Below are 19,600 nucleotides of genomic sequence, written 5' to 3' on the forward strand. Positions count from 1 at the left end.
GTATCAATCCGTGAATCCGTGAATCCGTGAACCTCCTGTACTCGAGACATCGGTGGTTACGTGACGACTTCTGTCCGTTTTTGTTTCGTCGTAATTATAATTCGATCGTCTGCTCGGATTATGCTTGTGGGTTGGCTCCCCTACTGAACGATCTGAACTTTCTGATTGAGTCGGTGAGCCAATGGAGGTCCTAGTCTTGCTTGGTACAGCGCTGACTCCGTGGGAACGCTGCTGCGTAAGTTTGTCTGATGGCACACAATCAGCGGTGACCAGTTCGTAGTGCTTTTCAGGCTGAGTGTTTGACAGGTAAATAATGCCGGAAATACGACCGTTCAAGGTTGTCAGCTTTTCTAGTGAAGATAAGGTAGGTCAATACGGTGTGTGTCAACGTGCCAGATCCTTTCGCCATCACTAGTACAATATAAACCGCTTGGTTTGTGCGAAACACGTTATTCGGTACTTGTACGACATATATTCACCATCATCGAGCGTTCCCTCATCGCTCTCAATGTTATCTTCCTTTGTTTGTCACTGGCTGGCTAGCTGCAAGCCTTGACACTGCGACGAAAATCAGGACAAAATCCCCACTGGATGTCTTATTCGGTGGCATCCGTCCATGCACGTGTTAGGGATTTCGTTGCATTGCCATCTTAATAAGATCACGGAAATCAATCCTCGATGTGTTCACCGAACGGCAGTGGTCTCACTATCGCGGTTGCACTCGTATGTCCAAAATATCGCAAAAGGCCAGTGAATGGATCAACGAAGCTCATGATACGAAAATGATTCCTCATTAACCCTTAGGATATACTTACGGCTATCGTGACTTGAGATCCTCATGAATCTTCATTCCTATTAGTAGCACGTAGAAGTGGGTCAGACACGAATCTCAATGACTCGGACTGGGTAAACCGCTTCAATCTTCCACAACGTGGAGGGGTAGGATGACTCAGACACACCATCAGTTTTTATTACTTTAACCGGTATTCTCTTGTTGAGCCGACACTATTGGAGATGAGGAATTTTCCATCGTAACCACTTGGCAGCAACGCCAGAGGACAACACTGGTGCTTCACTGCCGTACACCCATGCCAGTTTGATCCTGTGTATCAATCCGTGAATCCGTGAATCCGTGAACCTCCTGTACTCGAGACATCGGTGGTTACGTGACGACTTCTGTCCGTTTTTGTTTCGTCGTAATTATAATTCGATCGTCTGCTCGGATTATGCTTGTGGGTTGGCTCCCCTACTGAACGATCTGAACTTTCTGATTGAGTCGGTGAGCCAATGGAGGTCCTAGTCTTGCTTGGTACAGCGCTGACTCCGTGGGAACGCTGCTGCGTAAGTTTGTCTGATGGCACACAATCAGCGGTGACCAGTTCGTAGTGCTTTTCAGGCTGAGTGTTTGACAGGTAAATAATGCCGGAAATACGACCGTTCAAGGTTGTCAGCTTTTCTAGTGAAGATAAGGTAGGTCAATACGGTGTGTGTCAACGTGCCAGATCCTTTCGCCATCACTAGTACAATATAAACCGCTTGGTTTGTGCGAAACACGTTATTCGGTACTTGTACGACATATATTCACCATCATCGAGCGTTCCCTCATCGCTCTCAATGTTATCTTCCTTTGTTTGTCACTGGCTGGCTAGCTGCAAGCCTTGACACTGCGACGAAAATCAGGACAAAATCCCCACTGGATGTCTTATTCGGTGGCATCCGTCCATGCACGTGTTAGGGATTTCGTTGCATTGCCATCTTAATAAGATCACGGAAATCAATCCTCGATGTGTTCACCGAACGGCAGTGGTCTCACTATCGCGGTTGCACTCGTATGTCCAAAATATCGCAAAAGGCCAGTGAATGGATCAACGAAGCTCATGATACGAAAATGATTCCTCATTAACCCTTAGGATATACTTACGGCTATCGTGACTTGAGATCCTCATGAATCTTCATTCCTATTAGTAGCACGTAGAAGTGGGTCAGACACGAATCTCAATGACTCGGACTGGGTAAACCGCTTCAATCTTCCACAACGTGGAGGGGTAGGATGACTCAGACACACCATCAGTTTTTATTACTTTAACCGGTATTCTCTTGTTGAGCCGACACTATTGGAGATGAGGAATTTTCCATCGTAACCACTTGGCAGCAACGCCAGAGGACAACACTGGTGCTTCACTGCCGTACACCCATGCCAGTTTATTTGAATAACGCCATACAATGAAAAAAAATGAAAGAATTGGGTAGGGGGAATATCCAGGGCTGGCCCACGACCAGCATCTGAAGTTTCTACACCTTCACTCAGCCGGACAACCTGGATAGAGACTGATAGTGTGAACTCCACCGTTACCTGTTAGGCGCCGTATCGTCCAACGTCTATCCAAGCACAGGGAGTAAAGTGGGCCCCATGGTGGAAGGTAAACAGCACCAAAACTTTTCGTAACATCCCTCACCCCATTTCGCCATGTCAAATTATGTCCACCCCTAGTTTTCCGCCACTCCAAATTAGGCACGAAAAAGGAGCTCGTTTTGGCAGACGGTAACTCGGCATACGTAAATCATGGCTTGGTAGTGGCTTGCTGTAGTGGATGCGCGTTTGAGTTAAGTACCGCCTGATTCGCTGAAACTCTGCTACGTGACTACCGCGAATTCGTTGGTCTCAGCCAATTCGATCCATAGTTCTAAGACATCGCTGGTCAAAGACCTGAGGATGTCTCTGGTCCTTTGTTCAAGGTGATAACATTTCACCACTGTAAAGCAGTGCGGTCCACACTGTTGTCTGGCACGCCCATTCTTAGACGTCCACGGCTAGCTTTTTTGACGCCATGATTGGCATGAATCGAAAAAGACAACTCTGGTCTTTGAAATTCGTGTGTTGACTTTCCCCCCACGCTACCTTGAGGGCTGATGTGACTTCCGAGGTATCTCATTAGTTAGGGTGTCAGACTACTAACCGAAAGTTCCTTGGTTCGAACTCAACTTCAGCACCTTGACAGCTCCTGTCTGGGCTTGGGCAACCTGGCAATATTCCAGCCTTCATGCTCCCTTCGGGTGGCATAGCAGATAGACGTGAAAGAGCGATACAGTTGGATGATTATTTTTTATTAATTTCTTCCATTGCCACCCCCTTAATCATTAAAAACATGTTCAAAACTTGCACTATATTGTATCAGTGTGCACTTTATGGGCTCGAAGCACATTCCAAAGGGGTGTATAACCTGGGCTAGCATTTCTCATAGTGCTTGCGCTTCCTGCTCTGCAAAAATGAGGACTCTCGTTTGCATATTCTAGGTTGACAACACTTGGAGAGATCTGAACATGGACTTCGAAGACCCTCCAGCGACTGCCTCATTACCTCAGCAATGACGAATTCAAAGAAGAATAAAGAGCGTACATCCTTGTCGTACACACTTGCGTGAAAGCTTTTGGACAGCTCTCCGTATACTCCTGCGCTCACAAGTATATGAATACAAACAGTGCACGATATTCACGAACCCGTGGGGTATATCCTGTTGCGTAAGCTTGTTGGGGAGAATTAACCGGTCGATAGACCTAGTACACCCTTGAGGTCAAAAAACACCAAGATTTTGGGACACTTGGACGCATGTCTTTGCTCTAGCACTTTACGGCGCGTGATGAAGTGGTCCATACAGCCCTTTTCTGGTGGAATCGTGTTTTCTGTCTCCACACCCTTTCTTGAGACAACGCATGATAAGTGACGCAGAGTCTTTTTACAACAGGGGTCAAACTAATTCATCTATGACTGCCTCACTCAGTAGAAGAAACTTTTTCGAAAATACACGCCTTCGTCGACTCACTCTGGTCTCTTTTGTCCAGAGGCACATAAGTTAGATGATCACCGACTGCGAATTTCTCCTCTATCATTGAGCAGAATGAGTAGGAGTTTTTTAGCAACAGTAGCCACGTGACATTTGAGGGCGAAAGAACATTTGATTGTTTCCGAAGTTGCTGTGGATTCCACGTTCACTGTCCAGGGTCGCGTTGCGGGTAAGGAATCCGACCAAAGAACTATAGATGGTGAGTTAGATTGTTGTTGAGTGTTCAGGCGATTCTGGCTCTCCTTCTTGTGTATAGGCGGAGCATTCTTATCAGTGGTTGTCCCTCACAGAGATGTGAACTTATTGTGATGTGGTGGTGCGTGTATCTCCGATGTCCATAGAGCATACAGCGAGATGGCTCAGTGATTAGAGCGCGAATTTACTGACCGAAATGTCCGTGGTTCGAACCTGACCTCTGCATCTCGACTTCCCAAGTCCAGGCTTGGTCAACCTGGCAGTGTCTCAGCCCTCGTGCTTCCTTCTGGTGGCCTGTCAGTTAGGCACCGAAAGGGCATTACAGCTGAACGGTTTTTCATTTGTTATACTGTGGAATGTCCGTGCGACACTCGCAGACTCTCATACCATGTTGGTCAATGACCAGAGGTCTGACCAACAAAGCCTCCTGGCCACTAGGGGTGGGGTTGGAACATGTGGGGTGAATCGTTCTTTGAAAGTGTTGATGAGCATTGGTAAAAAGCAAGTGGAACAATAAGCCTCTCTTGCTTCCGCTGTTTTTGACAACGATGTGTCCAGTGCATCAGAAACAAGAACAAAAGATGCTAGCACGGTGGATTGGCTAACAGCTCTACCACTCTCCACTCGCTTCCGGGTGATCACCTCCGGTGGTCGTTGTGGCAGTCTGCACCGAGGTCAGCAGCATCTTAAGTCACCGAGCGGAAGGATCCTTGCTTGACTGGATACTCGTTACTAGTCGCTTCTGTGTGATTTGTCTCGCAATTTTCGCGATGGTATCCCTCGATTGAGAAGTTGATCGTTTTTATTTAATGTGTCTGCTCACGCTCCAACGGATCGTACCTCTGATACCACGAAAGAAATTTTATGGTGCTTTGAATCCCCCGTTACTTCCAACCAGAAGTTAAAGATGTCGCTGTGTTCTTCAGGGATATAAGTGCCCAAAAGGACTACCTTAGCACATCTGCGACTCGATTGGGTAGTCGCATTGGATTGGAAAACGGCAGGTGGCTGCTCCAGCTGTGTGGTGATTGTAAGCTATTTTCATACAGTGCTACCTAATGGAATAAACCAAACTTGCTCTTTGATGTCCCTCAACAGCGTGCTAGCCGCGGAACCAAGTTGATCACATCGCCATCAGTTACCGATGACGTAGATTAGTAACCAGCTTTGGCTCCTTTTAGAACATTTGCGGATTATGACCATGCAATTGTTCTGGATATGCAAACATCGTCCTCGTTCTCGTAGGGGAAATGAAGTAACAGTTCTGAATGAACTCATTAAACATCCCGTTCTTTGGCATGCGCTTTGCACCCGCAATGTGTGAGGCCATGCTTCTAGGCATACAGTTACTGAACACACCACACAATTCAGAGAGAGACATTGTAGGTGGTTGAAACTTTTACGTGAATTGGTAGTTTTGTAAGCGTCGACTTTAATGTGAAACATGAAGTTAATGCACGAATCCTTAAACCTGGGATCTGTTGATTTGAGACACCTGTAGTAGCAAAACGGTATATGCCTAAATCTCAAGGGTAGTGTAGATCAGGCCACAGGAAGCGCTGTTCCGCATTTTTGTGGAACGTAGCTTCTGTGAGCAACAGAACTGGAGTGTCTGCTGGTGCCAGCAAGTCCGTAACGTGACAGTTAGAAAGCGAGTGTTCGGTTGTGTATCAGGCATTTTATTGGAATAATGTGTCCAGGACCAGAAGGTACGACGGGTTTTTCGTGTATTTCGCGCTACGAACCATCGTTTGCTGGGTGGATAGCCGTTTCTGCGGTCAATTGAGTGTCGTGAACAGTGGTGGTCGACCACTCACCTGGCAGGGATTCCAAGGCAATTACAAAAGTCTGGGTGCTGTCGATGCTAGTTTTTATTCAGCCGTAGACTGCCCTTGACTCTGTCGGTCGTAAAAACTGGAGAAGTAACTGGCGATAAGTAGTTTTATTTCTAAATATTTCGCCATGATCGTTGACAGCATCACATCAGTGATCAGCAGTGATGTTTCACTGCCATACAGTCATATCTTATTTGAACGCCTTTTTGTGAACACAATACTGAAGTTGGATGGACAAAGAACTTACTGTTAGCTTACTACAATCATTCCGAGGTGCCTACATCTTCAGACACTCATTCAGACAATCCGCATAGAAACTGGCAGCAAGAGCACCATTGACATCGATTAGCAACCATGTCTTGCAGCATCTCCAACCAGGCACAATGATGTTCCCGCTGTCATCATCCTGGAAGGCGAGTAGCATCGATAGCATCGTAATTTCTTTCATATCTCTGTCAAGTCAAGGGTTGGCCACCCCTCTGCCTAATCCACTCTGAATTACGCATGGAAAACAGCACTCTCTTCGGCAAACACTGTTTCGGCATACACAACACATGTCCCAACCAACGCAGCTTCTAGTGTTGGACACCTTCTTCAATGGAAATACCCGTTGCACAACCGAAAACGCGCTTTCTAACTGCTTCATTGCGGATTCGCCGACACTAACCCACACGAGCTATGGTTCTGGGACAACGATTGTCGAACACCTGAAAACGTCTCAGTTCCGCTGCTCGAATAGGCCAACTCTCACATCCATTCAACAAAACAGCCCGTACTGTAGCTTGATACACACGTCCCTTGAGTTTAAGGGATAAATCACTCTGACGCCATAGGTGTCTCAAATTAGCGAACGCGATCCGATCCTTGAAGATTCGTGCATTCACCTCATCTGTCACACTACACTTGGAATTAATACAACTTTCAGGATACGTAAAACGCCTCCCTCTAGATTGTAAGCGGCGTGTTCAGTGACTGCACGTCCATGAGCATGGCCTTACACTTTGTAGGTGCAAAGTGCATTCCAAAGGATGGGATGACTTTGGTCAGTTCATCCAAGAATACTTGCGCCCTCTCCTCTTCGAACATGAGAACGATGTCGTCTGCATATTCCAGATCGACAAGGTTTTCTTCACAGGCTATTTGAACACCAGGGTTTTGGAGACCCTTCAGCGTTCGTCTCATTAGTTCATCGATCACGAAGTTAAAAAAGGAATGGAGAGAGTGAGCATCCCTGACGGACACCGTTTTGTGTACGGAAGCTTTTGCAGAGCTCTCCGTAAACTCTCACACGTCCGGATGTCTGAGTATACAAAGAACGTATTATGTTTACTAACTTCCGGGGCATTCCTTGGCAGGCAAGCGTCTCAAGAACAAACCAATCAACCGAGTCGAATGCGCCTCGGAAATCCATGAATACTAGAATTGTGGGTCGCTTATACGGATGGCGTTGTTCTAGCACCTGACGCAGTGTGAAGACTTGGTTAACACAACGCCCCCTACCAGACCAGAGTCCCGCTTGCTGCTCTCGAAATCTCCAACCAGGCACAATGATGTTCCCGCTGTCATCATCCTGGAAGGCGAGTAGCATCGATAGCATCGTAATTTCTTTCATATCTCTGTCAAGTCAAGGGTTGGCCACCCCTCTGCCTAATCCACTCTGAATTACGCATGGAAAACAGCACTCTCTTCGGCAAACACTGTTTCGGCATACACAACACATGTCCCAACCAACGCAGCTTCTAGTGTTGGACACCTTCTTCAATGGAAATACCCGTTGCACAACCGAAAACGCGCTTTCTAACTGCTTCATTGCGGATTCGCCGACACTAACCCACACGAGCTATGGTTCTGGGACAACGATTGTCGAACACCTGAAAACGTCTCAGTTCCGCTGCTCGAATAGGCCAACTCTCACATCCATTCAACAAAACAGCCCGTACTGTAGCTTGATACACACGTCCCTTGAGTTTAAGGGATAAATCACTCTGACGCCATAGGTGTCTCAAATTAGCGAACGCGATCCGATCCTTGAAGATTCGTGCATTCACCTCATCTGCCACACTACACTTGGAATTAATACAACTTTCAGGATACGTAAAACGCCTCCCTCTAGATTGTAAGCGGCGTGTTCAGTGACTGCACGTCCATGAGCATGGCCTTACACTTTGTAGGTGCAAAGTGCATTCCAAAGGATGGGATGACTTTGGTCAGTTCATCCAAGAATACTTGCGCCCTCTCCTCTTCGAACATGAGAACGATGTCGTCTGCATATTCCAGATCGACAAGGTTTTCTTCACAGGCTATTTGAACACCAGGGTTTTGGAGACCCTTCAGCGTTCGTCTCATTAGTTCATCGATCACGAAGTTAAAAAAGGAATGGAGAGAGTGAGCATCCCTGACGGACACCGTTTTGTGTACGGAAGCTTTTGCAGAGCTCTCCGTAAACTCTCACACGTCCGGATGTCTGAGTATACAAAGAACGTATTATGTTTACTAACTTCCGGGGCATTCCTTGGCAGGCAAGCGTCTCAAGAACAAACCAATCAACCGAGTCGAATGCGCCTCGGAAATCCATGAATACTAGAATTGTGGGTCGCTTATACGGATGGCGTTGTTCTAGCACCTGACGCAGTGTGAAGACTTGGTTAACACAACGCCCCCTACCAGACCAGAGTCCCGCTTGCTGCTCTCGAAACAGTATCTCACGAGCCACCGTAAGGCGACAAAGTACAATTGACGCCAACAGTCTCGTTGCAACCAGAGTTAACCTGATCCCCCTGTGGTTCCCACATTCACTGTGAGCCCCTTTTTGAAAACGGGCACTATCACCGATTCTCCTCAGTTGTCTGAGACAGACTTTTTTTCCCAGATGCAAGCAAACAGATCGGACAAGCGATGGCTAAGGACTTCACTCCCGTCTTTGAACATTGCGGGTGGAAGGTCATCCGGACCAGGAGCTCGGTGGCGCTTGAGAGAACATATGCAGTCATAAACCTCCGAGGCCGTAGGTGGTTCCACGTTCACCGTGCAGTAATCTATCTTATTTTATCGAATCTGCGTTTTTTCGGCTGCAGCAGAGACGGATTACTACCGTTTTGTTATTTTTTAACCAAATTGAGGGCGCGCAACAGCCGTGTTGCTGGCCACAGGTATGTCCGGAGAAGAATAAATGCGCAGGAAAATAATGATCTCTTTGCATGGAACAGTAAGCTACAGTGTTCTACCAATAATATGGGGCTCTGAAGACAACAGAATTAGCTCTTCTGGTGCGATTAATACGAGTGTTCAATCCTCAATATTTGTAAAGCACGTTGTATCAGGACATTAGCAACCTAGACATACTCACCTACATGCTCATCAGTCGAACTCAGCAAATCATCCGCCGCTTCATATTGGCTGATCCATTTTGGAAAGGCTTTCAGCATCGTGGGAATGTGCCTTATGTCCTACGTCTGGTTCATCAAGACTTCTTCAAGCCCCACGGAGTTTTAAATGATAGGCTCACGGGAACAGTAGAAAATGTACCGGTATGCACAAGGTTCCTCATTCATTGTACCATGCAATCTTGTACTACGACTCACCAAACCATTATATTCCCAGTTCAAGGCAGTCGAATGGCTGATCTAATTGGTCTTGGCATCTTGATTAGCATAACACTTGCCTTCATTTCCAAGTTTCATACGTAGCGAAAAAGGATCTAGTAATTCTGACCTAGAACTTGGTATGGCGTCCGCAGGGTATCGATACATTGTGTGTCTCACGATGCATCCCATCCTTGTCAAGTTCTCTTGCAACATGTTCGCTCTGTTTAACCTTCCATTTGGTTTTTCTTATCCCTAACCCATCCCCAAATTAGGCTTTCCCCGCCTCAAATTTACTGAAGGCCTCCTCCTTTTCCAAATGGCGATCGGAGAAGGGTGGTACCAAACAGGAAGTTGTTGAACTTAACGTAGGTTCGCCGCTTAGTCCTTTCTTTAAGTTCTTTGTGGATCTGTAGTTCGAAGAACCTGTAGAAGTATGCCGTTTGGATATCGGGAATAATGGCTCAGCCTTCATCGAAGTGCTCGTCCGGCGATCCGCGTCGGCAGATGATCCTTCGGTAACCTATAATTGTTCGCCACCATGTCCCTAACTGTCTCTAGGTCCTTTTACCCTCATCTTCATTTCTTTCACCCGTGGAGGCCAAAAATGAGAGCAATCTAAACCGTGTGCGGGTCTTCAGTGGTGATCAGCTGACAAGCTCTGTCGCAAGCCAAAAATGGGACGTGTTTCGGTTCGTGTGCTCACAGCCGTTCAATAAAAACCTTCAATATGGGATCTCTTTTGTTAGTTTTCATTCTCCCGCTTTGAGCAGCCAGCAACCTGAAACGACTTCTAATAGAAAAGTAAGCCTTTTTGACTCTACTTATTCGTCGTCAGGCTTTGATTAGCGACGCTATGATTGACGTAGGTGACGATGAAGAACCACCAGGCCTCCGTCCTGGTGCATTGTTTCAGGCTGCAAAAGCCGCCGCTTCGTCGTCCCTAGCCGCCCCAACAAATTCTGTCGCTCAGCCCGTCTCAGGTATTCCTCGTTGTTCACTCTAACGGTTCCTTATACAGTCGCTGAGAAGCTACTGGCCGCGAGGCACTCCGGGAGGTCTGAAATACTCTCTGGTGAGTACGTCTATTGCTCGTGTTGGATTTCTCTTCCCGTACTCTGATCACTTAACCAGGTTGGAAAAGGTTTACCTGCCTACCTTACTTTATATCACTCAACTCCTACGGCTTGCAGTCTTCTGCACTGGAGACAGCATTTCACCGCTATGTCACCATCGTACCACAAATTATGTGCATGTGGTGATTGCCTCGAACAGCCAGGCTTACTGAGTATAAGGATGCAGCGAGTGGTGCCTTTCATAGAAAGACAAGCTCGACGTTGCTTTTGTCTATTCTGTTTGAATGAGACACCGTTGTTATCTTAGCGAAATCGGGCATTGGGTCAATTTGTTCCCTTGGAAACTGTTTAATTCGTTTGCAATTTCTTGTCTGTTCTGTATTGCAAAGATTACGTTGTGTTCGGAGTTAGTAGTTGTTGACGGTTATATGTGGTCTCACCATTCACTTATGCCATCTGCCAATCCATCCATAGAATATCGACACCACTACTGAGCAGTTAATTGAACTTCAAAGTTCACTTGTTTTGTAGTTGAGCGTCCTTTGCCTGTACGTGATGCTAGGTTTAACTTGGGACCTCATCGTCACCATTATCATCGGCATTAAAGAACATACTTTCGTCTTCGCTATCCCTTTCGTATGGACCACCTTAGCACTGTACGCACTCAACCTGTCGTAACCTTCTCACAGCGGTGTGTACCCTGTGTCGACTACCTTAGTCAGGTTACTTTCTCAACTGACAACCACAACGACGGTGTTGAACGTCAACTCTTCACTATTGTTCATTCATTCAACTATGTAGCAACATTCCACTGCTTTGATGGATTGTAAACAGCCCCAGTTGACAGTCCCTGTTGCCTGATTATTCGTAGTCCTCTTTGGCACCGTTCTGTATCTTTTGAGGCTAGATTTTGTTTTCTAGCTGAAGCTTACACCGATTTTCGTTCTAAGAATGATAAACCAGTGGATACAGACGGGGTATTCTACTTCCGGAAAATCGGATCGTCACTTCTGATCACACGCAGACGGCTGATTGCTCATTACTTCGAGTTCTTTCATTTGAGTTACGCGTAGTATAGTTTGGATTTCAAATACTGGTACCCAATCGGCTAAACTTGTATTAGACTTGGCTTGTCTACTTCACACTTATTGACCAAGGGGTTATTAGTCAAACAGCTCATGTTACCCGGACCCACGGATTCAAATATCGAATACTGGGAAAAGCGGGCAGTCGTTTGGAGGGTGATAGCTACTACTACTACTAATTAAGTAAACTACTAAAGTTTCCACCGAACTAACATGCCTTTCGAGGTTGCCCTCGGCGTACTCTCTTGTCTCTCCCACTACATCATATCATCAACTTCCTCATACCAATTCGCATAAGCCTTCCACAATTTGCATCTCTGCATCATTTCTCTTGGACGTTCCTATCGGGTAGGGAGTATTGAAAACCAATAAGCGTTTGTTGATTTGTTAGGATTATTCAGTAGGAAAACAACCGTCACAGTAGTGATCTTTATTGAGGTCCCGTTCTATTCGATAGTATTATCAACTTGCCCATTTTTACTTTCTTTTAATTTGCCGCAGATTTTAGGCATTTTCCGACCTATTTATACAATGCCTGGATGGTGGCCGGCTCTCGTTTACCATCATATCATCAGCTTCCTCCTATCAATTCGCATAATCCTTCCACATTTTGTCGTAATACCTCTTACTGTCCAGACCAAAATCTGTTTTAGCATCAAGATCCCCTGCATCCACGCCCATCACCGCCCCATCAAGCCGTCCGCGTCTCTCTCCGAAGCACTCCTTAACCTCAGCTAATTTGCCTTCCTCCAGTTCTGCGCGCTCCACGACAAGCCAAGCAGTCAACCCATCAACCCATAACCCTACGTCCCATCGCTCCTCAGTTGCAAATTCTAAACAGCAATCAACTGGAGCTTCAGTATCCTCCGCAATGTCCCAGTCTCCACCTTCTTCACCAAGCCGTGGTGGTAGTCACCCAACCTCTTCTCGTCCTCTTCATGGTGTTGTTTTCTGTTTGAGTGGCTATCAAAACCCTTTGCGCAGTGAATTGAGGGAGAAGGCTTTGGATTTAGGTGCCAGTTTTCGCCAAGACTGGGGACCTAGTTGCACTCATTTGATGTGAGTTTTTGACTGTAATCTGATAGTTGAATTTTGGTCAGGTTTGACGGTTGTATAATTGACCTAGTCGCATTTCACCGCCCATGTCTATATAACGGTTAATCTATGCTCCAACATACTTGATTTTAGTAAACTGTTTATCTGTTAAATTACCCAAATTATACACATTCATAAAGAGCTGGTTACTTTGTCTCTGCAGGGCCTGTTGGCTTCCCCGTAAATCGACCAGTTCACCGGCAACCCACATCAATTTTATGCTGTACGCATGAACTACTATGATCTGGAAAGTAATATGAAAAACATTCAATCAACAACCTGCCGCGCGGACTGATTTCACTAAACGAGAAATTTTCTTTTTTTTTACGATACCCCTCATTGAAGATGCGCCTTCGCGAACACGCCGAAATTCAAAGAGGTCAAAGGCAAGGGCATTATAGTTTCAGATAAGTGGATTCAGGAATGTTATATGAAGAAGTCCAAGGTCAACTGGCGGCCGTATCGTGTTGGCCGAGCTCCAAGTCCTCCGAATATCGCAGATGATGCTGTAGCGACAACTCCAGACGATGGAACTAAAGAGTCCCCATCCAGGTAACCAAATAATCATGAAGTGTTTTTACTGCATTTAAAAGCTGCAGTACTCGACATGGGTGGGGGTTGGTTCGATATAGCGATCCTGTAAATCCTTTCAGAACCTCAGCTGTGAATCAGAACTTGGGGGCCTAATAAGATTCCTTTTGGTTGATAGCCTACCATCTATGTTAAACTTCATATTGCGTGAATCTTGTTGATTTCAGCCTGATCTCCAAAACTTGGAATGCGAGGTGAAAAGATATTACTCATACCTGGATCTCTATGAATCAACTTACTAACGGTTGTCACATCGCATTCATGGGACTTTGACTTTTGTTGATACCTTTTGTATACACGTGTAAAGACACTGTGCTCGCGTATACGGTCCATTGTCAAAAACTTATCTAGATAGTACAATCCGGTGAGACATCAACCTATCAACAGTTGTGTTTCACAGCACAAATAGGGACATGTATTGAGCGAAGCTATCTGTGAGATCACCGCACTGAACAATTTGAATTGAGGTGGATGGTTTTGGTCGTTTTACGCTAATCAGACCTTGTTTTGCTTAGCGTTCAAAACCCGATGTACAGTGGCAAAACTAATTTAACATAACGTACTCTAGTAAAACTGTTGACAAATGCAATTGAATGTCTGCTGCCGCATGGTGGTACCCACCTTCACATCTCTGTCGTATTACTTTAGCCTTTAATTAGACTGGATGACAGCTATACGCCAAAAGAGTACCACAACTGAAATAGAAAACCGTCGCTTGGATGTTGCGTTTCCCCGAACACCGTTGCGGTTTCTTATACGTTAGTGTTGAGGTAAACGTGGCTATTGGTTCAAGACCGCAACAATGATTATTTGTCTTCTCATTGCAGTAGTGATGAATATGGTGCAAAATAGTAGTGGTCGCAAAAAGGCATCCTTCCACGGAAATAATGTTCGTGAACAGAGCCTGTAACGTGTCTTGTCAGGTGAAACTTCTGTAGTTCCTCATACATTATCAATCAAGAAGTCCAGCTAGACAAATTTTACATAAACCTGTTCAGTTTACTTCGGCAAAATCTTAGTTTGCGTTACTGCATCATTTCTTGCGGAAGTTCCTATCGGGTGGGAAGTATTGAAAACCAATGAAAGTTTGTTAATTTGTTAGGATTATTCGGTAGGAAAACAACCGTCACAGTAGTTATCTTTATTGAAGTCCAGTTCTATTCGGTAGTATTCCCAACTTGCCAATTTTTACTTTCTTTTAATTTGCCGCGGATTTTAGACATTTTCTGACCTATTTATGCAATGCCTGGATGGTGACCGACTCTCACTTACCAAGATTGTCCATCTACGGAATCGATTAATACTCTGTTTCCCTAAGAAATACCACTCATTCAACCTATTAGTCCCTTGGACTGACTTTCAGGTTTCTTTTTTTTTCTGGAATCAGCGTAAATGTTAGGCCTCAAGAATATTATGACCTGAGAGACAGGTTCGAGTTCGCTCTGTCCACTTGCATGCAGTTCAACTCTCGTGTATCTAAAGAACGCCAAAAAGTGAACCTTTTGCTTTGTTTTGCAGTTCTCAGCGTCCTTCGTCCGCCCGGAAATCTCGTAAGTTCCGTGCTATCGGTTGTTTGTGCACCGTTACTCCATCGATCTGGTCTACATCGCTTTTCGTGTCAGCCGCTTACTATTTGCATCAGCGTGATCATCTCATCTGCATCGCTACCTTCTTGACCCTTGTTGACCGCTTTGCGCGTCCTTTTTGAGACGGTGATCGGCAGGCCTACGTATCTGTGTTATTCTTGCTTCGCGTCTAAGCCATTGCATCCGGGTGGATCAGCAAAAGAACTATCCAATATTTTCCCCCACAATCCGTTGAAGCTAGTAAATTCAACGCGTTTACTTCAACTCAGCTCCTTAGACTTAAATTTGATGCTCACATGAGTTGTGTCATTGGAGATGTGCACGTGTGAACAAAGGCTCTATTTACACTTGAGTATTTAGTTGCTAGTATGAAGAGAATCGGAGACTTCAACCAAGACTTTTTGTGCAATTGTAATCATGCTATGCCGAGAAGCACTATGTGACCTTTTCAGCCTTTTTGGATGTCACCAGCAGAGCTCATCTAACGGATATCTTTGAAGATTCAAGCCCGATGTCTTCACTTTAGTAGGTGAGCAGCTCTTGCCTTCCCAGCACAGTCAATTTCAGTTGCAGAATGAAATTCTAATTTTCGCTGATCACTTGTACGAAAGTGGACAATATCACTCCTGTAATCTACTGTTTGTGGTGAAATCAGGATGACCTACAGCGTTTCTCTTTTCCAAAAGTCAGTCGCTTGAGAAGGGCCAAAACATATAGAGAAAAAGATTTGTTTCGGCCTCCGAGTATTAAAAAACCGGTAGAATCACAGTCAACGTCGATTGCACATCATTTAGATGCCGGGACGGAGTGAATAGCCTTGGCTCCAACTTCGTTCCTTGTTTGGGTTCTGTCAACCTGCATAAGCTGCAACAGACGAGCAACCCTGATACCGTGCAACAAACAATAGATACAAGGGTAAATCCCAAATGATGGTGCATTTTCGTTCCTCGTATATAGTGTGACAGATTACCTGCGTTTGTTATGCACCGTACGTCCGTGCAAACCCACCCGTTTAGCTTGACGCTGAGATCAATAGATCGGTAAATTTAACTATAATGTTCAACACTATACTTCTTTCATCCTGGCCCTTATTGACGCGTATCAAATCGGTGCCGAAGAATCTGACTTCGCGCTGCCGGACCCGGGATCGTGGACCTGTTGATCCATGCTTACATATATTTTCGAAGGCTTGGCCAATAAACCGTGTGTTTGGATCTATTTAACCCTACGCTTAGCAGCGACACGGCATGCGAAGGCCATCGGAAACTCTATGACTTTCCCCCCGTGTGACAGCCATTCGGTTTCCTCTACTTCTTTTAGTGAAACGAAAAGCAAAGTCAGATGATGATGATGATGAAGATTGGAGGCCAGCGAGCGAAGGGCTGTCAGAGGAAGAGGACGAGGATGAGGGGGAAGAAGGTAGTGCATCGGCAGACGAGGAAGATTTCGAACCGGATGGTGAATCGGACGAGGAAGACAATGATCACTCCGAAAGCCGAAAAAACAAGCATCGCGGGACTAAGAAGAAGCAAAAAGTGACAGAACGTCCAAGTCGTTCGACCGATTCCGTTGGCATATCAAAACGCTCAAGTAGGTTGCATGTGGACAGTGCTTTCTTCGGTCTCCGACTCTCTTTCTCTTGCAGAGTCGGTTTGCCCACAAAGTTATCCTTGTTTAGCATGTCTCACTTATTTTCCTCTTTCGTGTTACTCAATGCAGAAACCACCGATAAGCTTGATACATCTGGACAAAAAAATGCGCCTGGTGCGACCGAGTGGACCCCCGTTCGACGCAAAGGTAGGAAGCCCAATATACTCCTTTTTAGTAAACACAAAATGTGTCTGTTAGAGTTTTGATGACTTAGATGTATAACACCTTTTATGATAAATGTACTTGTGCTTCTGGTCTTTCTCAGCCATCTTATTCTCCGGTCCCCACGCTTCCGTCGACAGTGTGTTGCTGTACAAATGTACTTTTTTTCCTTCACCCAAAGGTCCTTCAGCCGGTCACTCTCAATCGGTACCAGTGGATCCTGATGAAGAGAATACTGATGATGAAATCCAAAGGTGACTGACTGTTTTCTACTAAATTTCTGATTGCTTCTTGTGGGCACTCTTAACCTTCGTATAGTTTATTTTGATTCGCTTCGGCCTATTTTACCGAGTTTGTTTCGATTGACCGGTGTGTTGCGCTGCCTACACAGTAAAAACGACCCGGGGTCTGCTTCACTAGAACTTGACATATAAATATAAGCTTCAGCTAGTAACTTGCAGTCCTCACTTGGCTGTCTTTCCCTATCTCAAATTCAATTTGTGTACAGCCAATATCTGGTTTTCTGTATCAGTAACTGGATGGTAGTCATTCAGCAGCTCTATTGATCTATTAAACACATTGTAACTTGCAAGCTGAGGCTATTGACACAGACCGTTCATAGATTCAGGCTGTGCAGAACCATAGGAAGCTGTCTAACACGGCCAAGTCATCACAGCCAACAATTCAGTAGCGTGCACCACTTTATCTTGATCGACCTGAACATTCAATTGGGTTTGATCACACTGACTGGTTCGCATTGGTAGAATACATCTTTACGCTTCACCCGTTCACATCAATTCTGCTTTAATGGACCGTCGCGGTTGAATTGTCAGACGCTACAATGCTGAGAGTGTGGGGAGTTGAACTGGTGGACTATATTTAATATTAGTCCTATGTATCATTTGATTCCGACGCCATACTGATTTGAAAATGGGTATTTGACTCCATACGTCCATTTTAATGTTCACACATGAAATAAGATTCATGGAAGTTAAGCGGCCACGCCTACCTATCTATCGTCCATCGTTCAGCTATAACACCCTTCCGGTGCCTAGCTGCCATGCCATCAGAAGGAAGCACGAGGACTGGGATGCTGCCAGGTTGCCCAAGTGTAGGCAGGAGAAGTCGAGAAGCTGAGGTCGGGTTCGAACCACAGACCTTCCGGTCAGTCAATTCGCGCTCAAACCACTTGAGCCCACGCCTACCTAGTAAGCTTTAAGGCAGCTGAAGTCGTAGTGGACTGTCGAAGCGTTTCCTAAACCCGTATACCTAATGTCGTATCAAGGAGAAACAGCTTATCAACCATTATTCGCTTGATGGACCAGTGAAACTATCTGAAGGCTTACTTTTCTGGCGCCTTTTTACCCTAATAGGTTGTTTGGCGTGTGCTTGAAATTTAGATTCCACGTGTTCTCTCTACTTAATTGAATGGATTATAGGGAAAGAGGGGACCGGTTACCGGGAGCCATCATGTAAGACAGAAGAAACACTATTTACTATCAAGTCGTTCCGAAAGTTTGGATAATTTGTGAATTCGCTTGACGTTTCGAACTGGCTGCTCCGAATCCTGAACAGTTGAGCACTATTTGAATTTCGGACAACAGAATGGAATAGTATTCCGGGGTTTTGGGTAGTTCTGGGAAGAAATAACGAAAAATCCGCTGTCTGTCAAGTGAGAACTAGCAGGGGTGCCAGAATGAAGAGGCGAGTGCTGCTTATGGATGTTTTTGGGAACTGAAACTAGGAAGCTGAGTTCGGTGAAGCACTTATCGGTTCGTTGGAATTAGAACAAGGATACTGCATTTGGGCGACACAGAGAGAGAAGGTTGTCGGTCAGGAAAGAGGGCAGCGGGGCGAACAACTACTCGGCGAACATGATCGCGAATCGAAAGTTGAAAATAGAGTCTACTACAGGACAGGACAACGGTTTGGTCGGGCCTAAGTTGGAACCTGTTGGCAGGTTGAAGTTGAAAATGGTCAGGGGGATTTTGGCAGCGCAAAACAAACGCAGCTTTTCAGTGTGAGATGATACTATCACGAAGAATCTTAACTCTCATCTTTTCTCAGAGCCCTTGACACTCCCGCAAAGGACGCTGGTGCGGACCAGGCTTGTGACGATGCAGCCCCGGCTGAAGTAGCTCCGATAGAATTACCGGATATTTTCGAAGGAAAACACTTCTTTTTGCACGCCAAGGACATACCGGTCGATGAAGAACGCCTCCTCCAACGCCTGATCATTGCGTTCGCTGGGTAGGTTTGTTCAGCCCGTTTGCTTCCCCACTCTGTCTACTGTTCACTTTGAAGTAGCTTGAAGTCTGTTTTAATCTGGTTCCTGAGCTGCAGTGCATGTCTGTGGTAAAATTGATTTTCCGCTGGCACCTTCAATCACTGCATCATCTGAATGGCTGACACGTTGCACCCTATTTGTGAATTGTTTCTCCCCCTATCATTCGAATGGCTCTGATGTGATCATTCTGCCTGGTCTGCGTCAAGAGTAGGCTTGAGGTTACTCTTATTAGAGTGGATCGGTCGTACGGTAATTCGAACTATCATTGTCTGAAATTAGGGATTAGTTCACCTTCGCCCCTTACCCCACCAACACACTCCAGGCACACCTGTAGAGGTGAATATAACAGTACTTGGTGATATGACGTTCGCAAAATAGAATTGCTACACACAAAATAACTTCGCCGGACACTTGGTCGCAAATGGCAAATACTAGTCTTTAGAACGCTGCGTCGAATTCTCACACCCACAAAAAATCTGGTAAAAAATCTTTTATAAAAGAAAAGATTGTAGTGCCAAGGCTTAGCCCGATGCTGTTCTGTTACAAGCATTCCAGGCTATCTGCATATCAGTACATTAAATTAGATCAACTGATGTGGAGAGCACTACTCCCTCT

At 45.5% G+C, this 19,600-nt stretch overlaps 1 protein-coding gene across 1 annotated transcript in view; it reads left to right on the top strand.

The window, feature by feature from the left end:
* T265_10980 (hypothetical protein) overlaps positions 1 to 19,600 on the top strand; it is a gene marked incomplete at both ends in the record, with an annotated part of 64,448 nt that overhangs the window by 17,017 nt on the left and 27,831 nt on the right. Inside the window, 11 exons of the mRNA XM_009177509.1 lie at positions 9,729 to 9,821; positions 9,870 to 9,971; positions 10,015 to 10,257; positions 10,292 to 10,436; positions 10,475 to 10,528; positions 12,268 to 12,673; positions 13,055 to 13,261; positions 14,819 to 14,850; positions 16,207 to 16,683; positions 16,802 to 16,952; positions 18,766 to 18,948. Of these exons, the coding sequence (XP_009175773.1) occupies positions 9,729 to 9,821; positions 9,870 to 9,971; positions 10,015 to 10,257; positions 10,292 to 10,436; positions 10,475 to 10,528; positions 12,268 to 12,673; positions 13,055 to 13,261; positions 14,819 to 14,850; positions 16,207 to 16,683; positions 16,802 to 16,952; positions 18,766 to 18,948 (2,093 nt within the window). The remainder of the gene's footprint in view (positions 1 to 9,728; positions 9,822 to 9,869; positions 9,972 to 10,014; positions 10,258 to 10,291; positions 10,437 to 10,474; positions 10,529 to 12,267; positions 12,674 to 13,054; positions 13,262 to 14,818; positions 14,851 to 16,206; positions 16,684 to 16,801; positions 16,953 to 18,765; positions 18,949 to 19,600) is intronic.

Source organism: Opisthorchis viverrini (assembly GCF_000715545.1).
Source record: "Opisthorchis viverrini unplaced genomic scaffold opera_v5_431, whole genome shotgun sequence".
In the NCBI taxonomy this organism is placed as follows: domain Eukaryota; kingdom Metazoa; phylum Platyhelminthes; class Trematoda; order Opisthorchiida; family Opisthorchiidae; genus Opisthorchis; species Opisthorchis viverrini.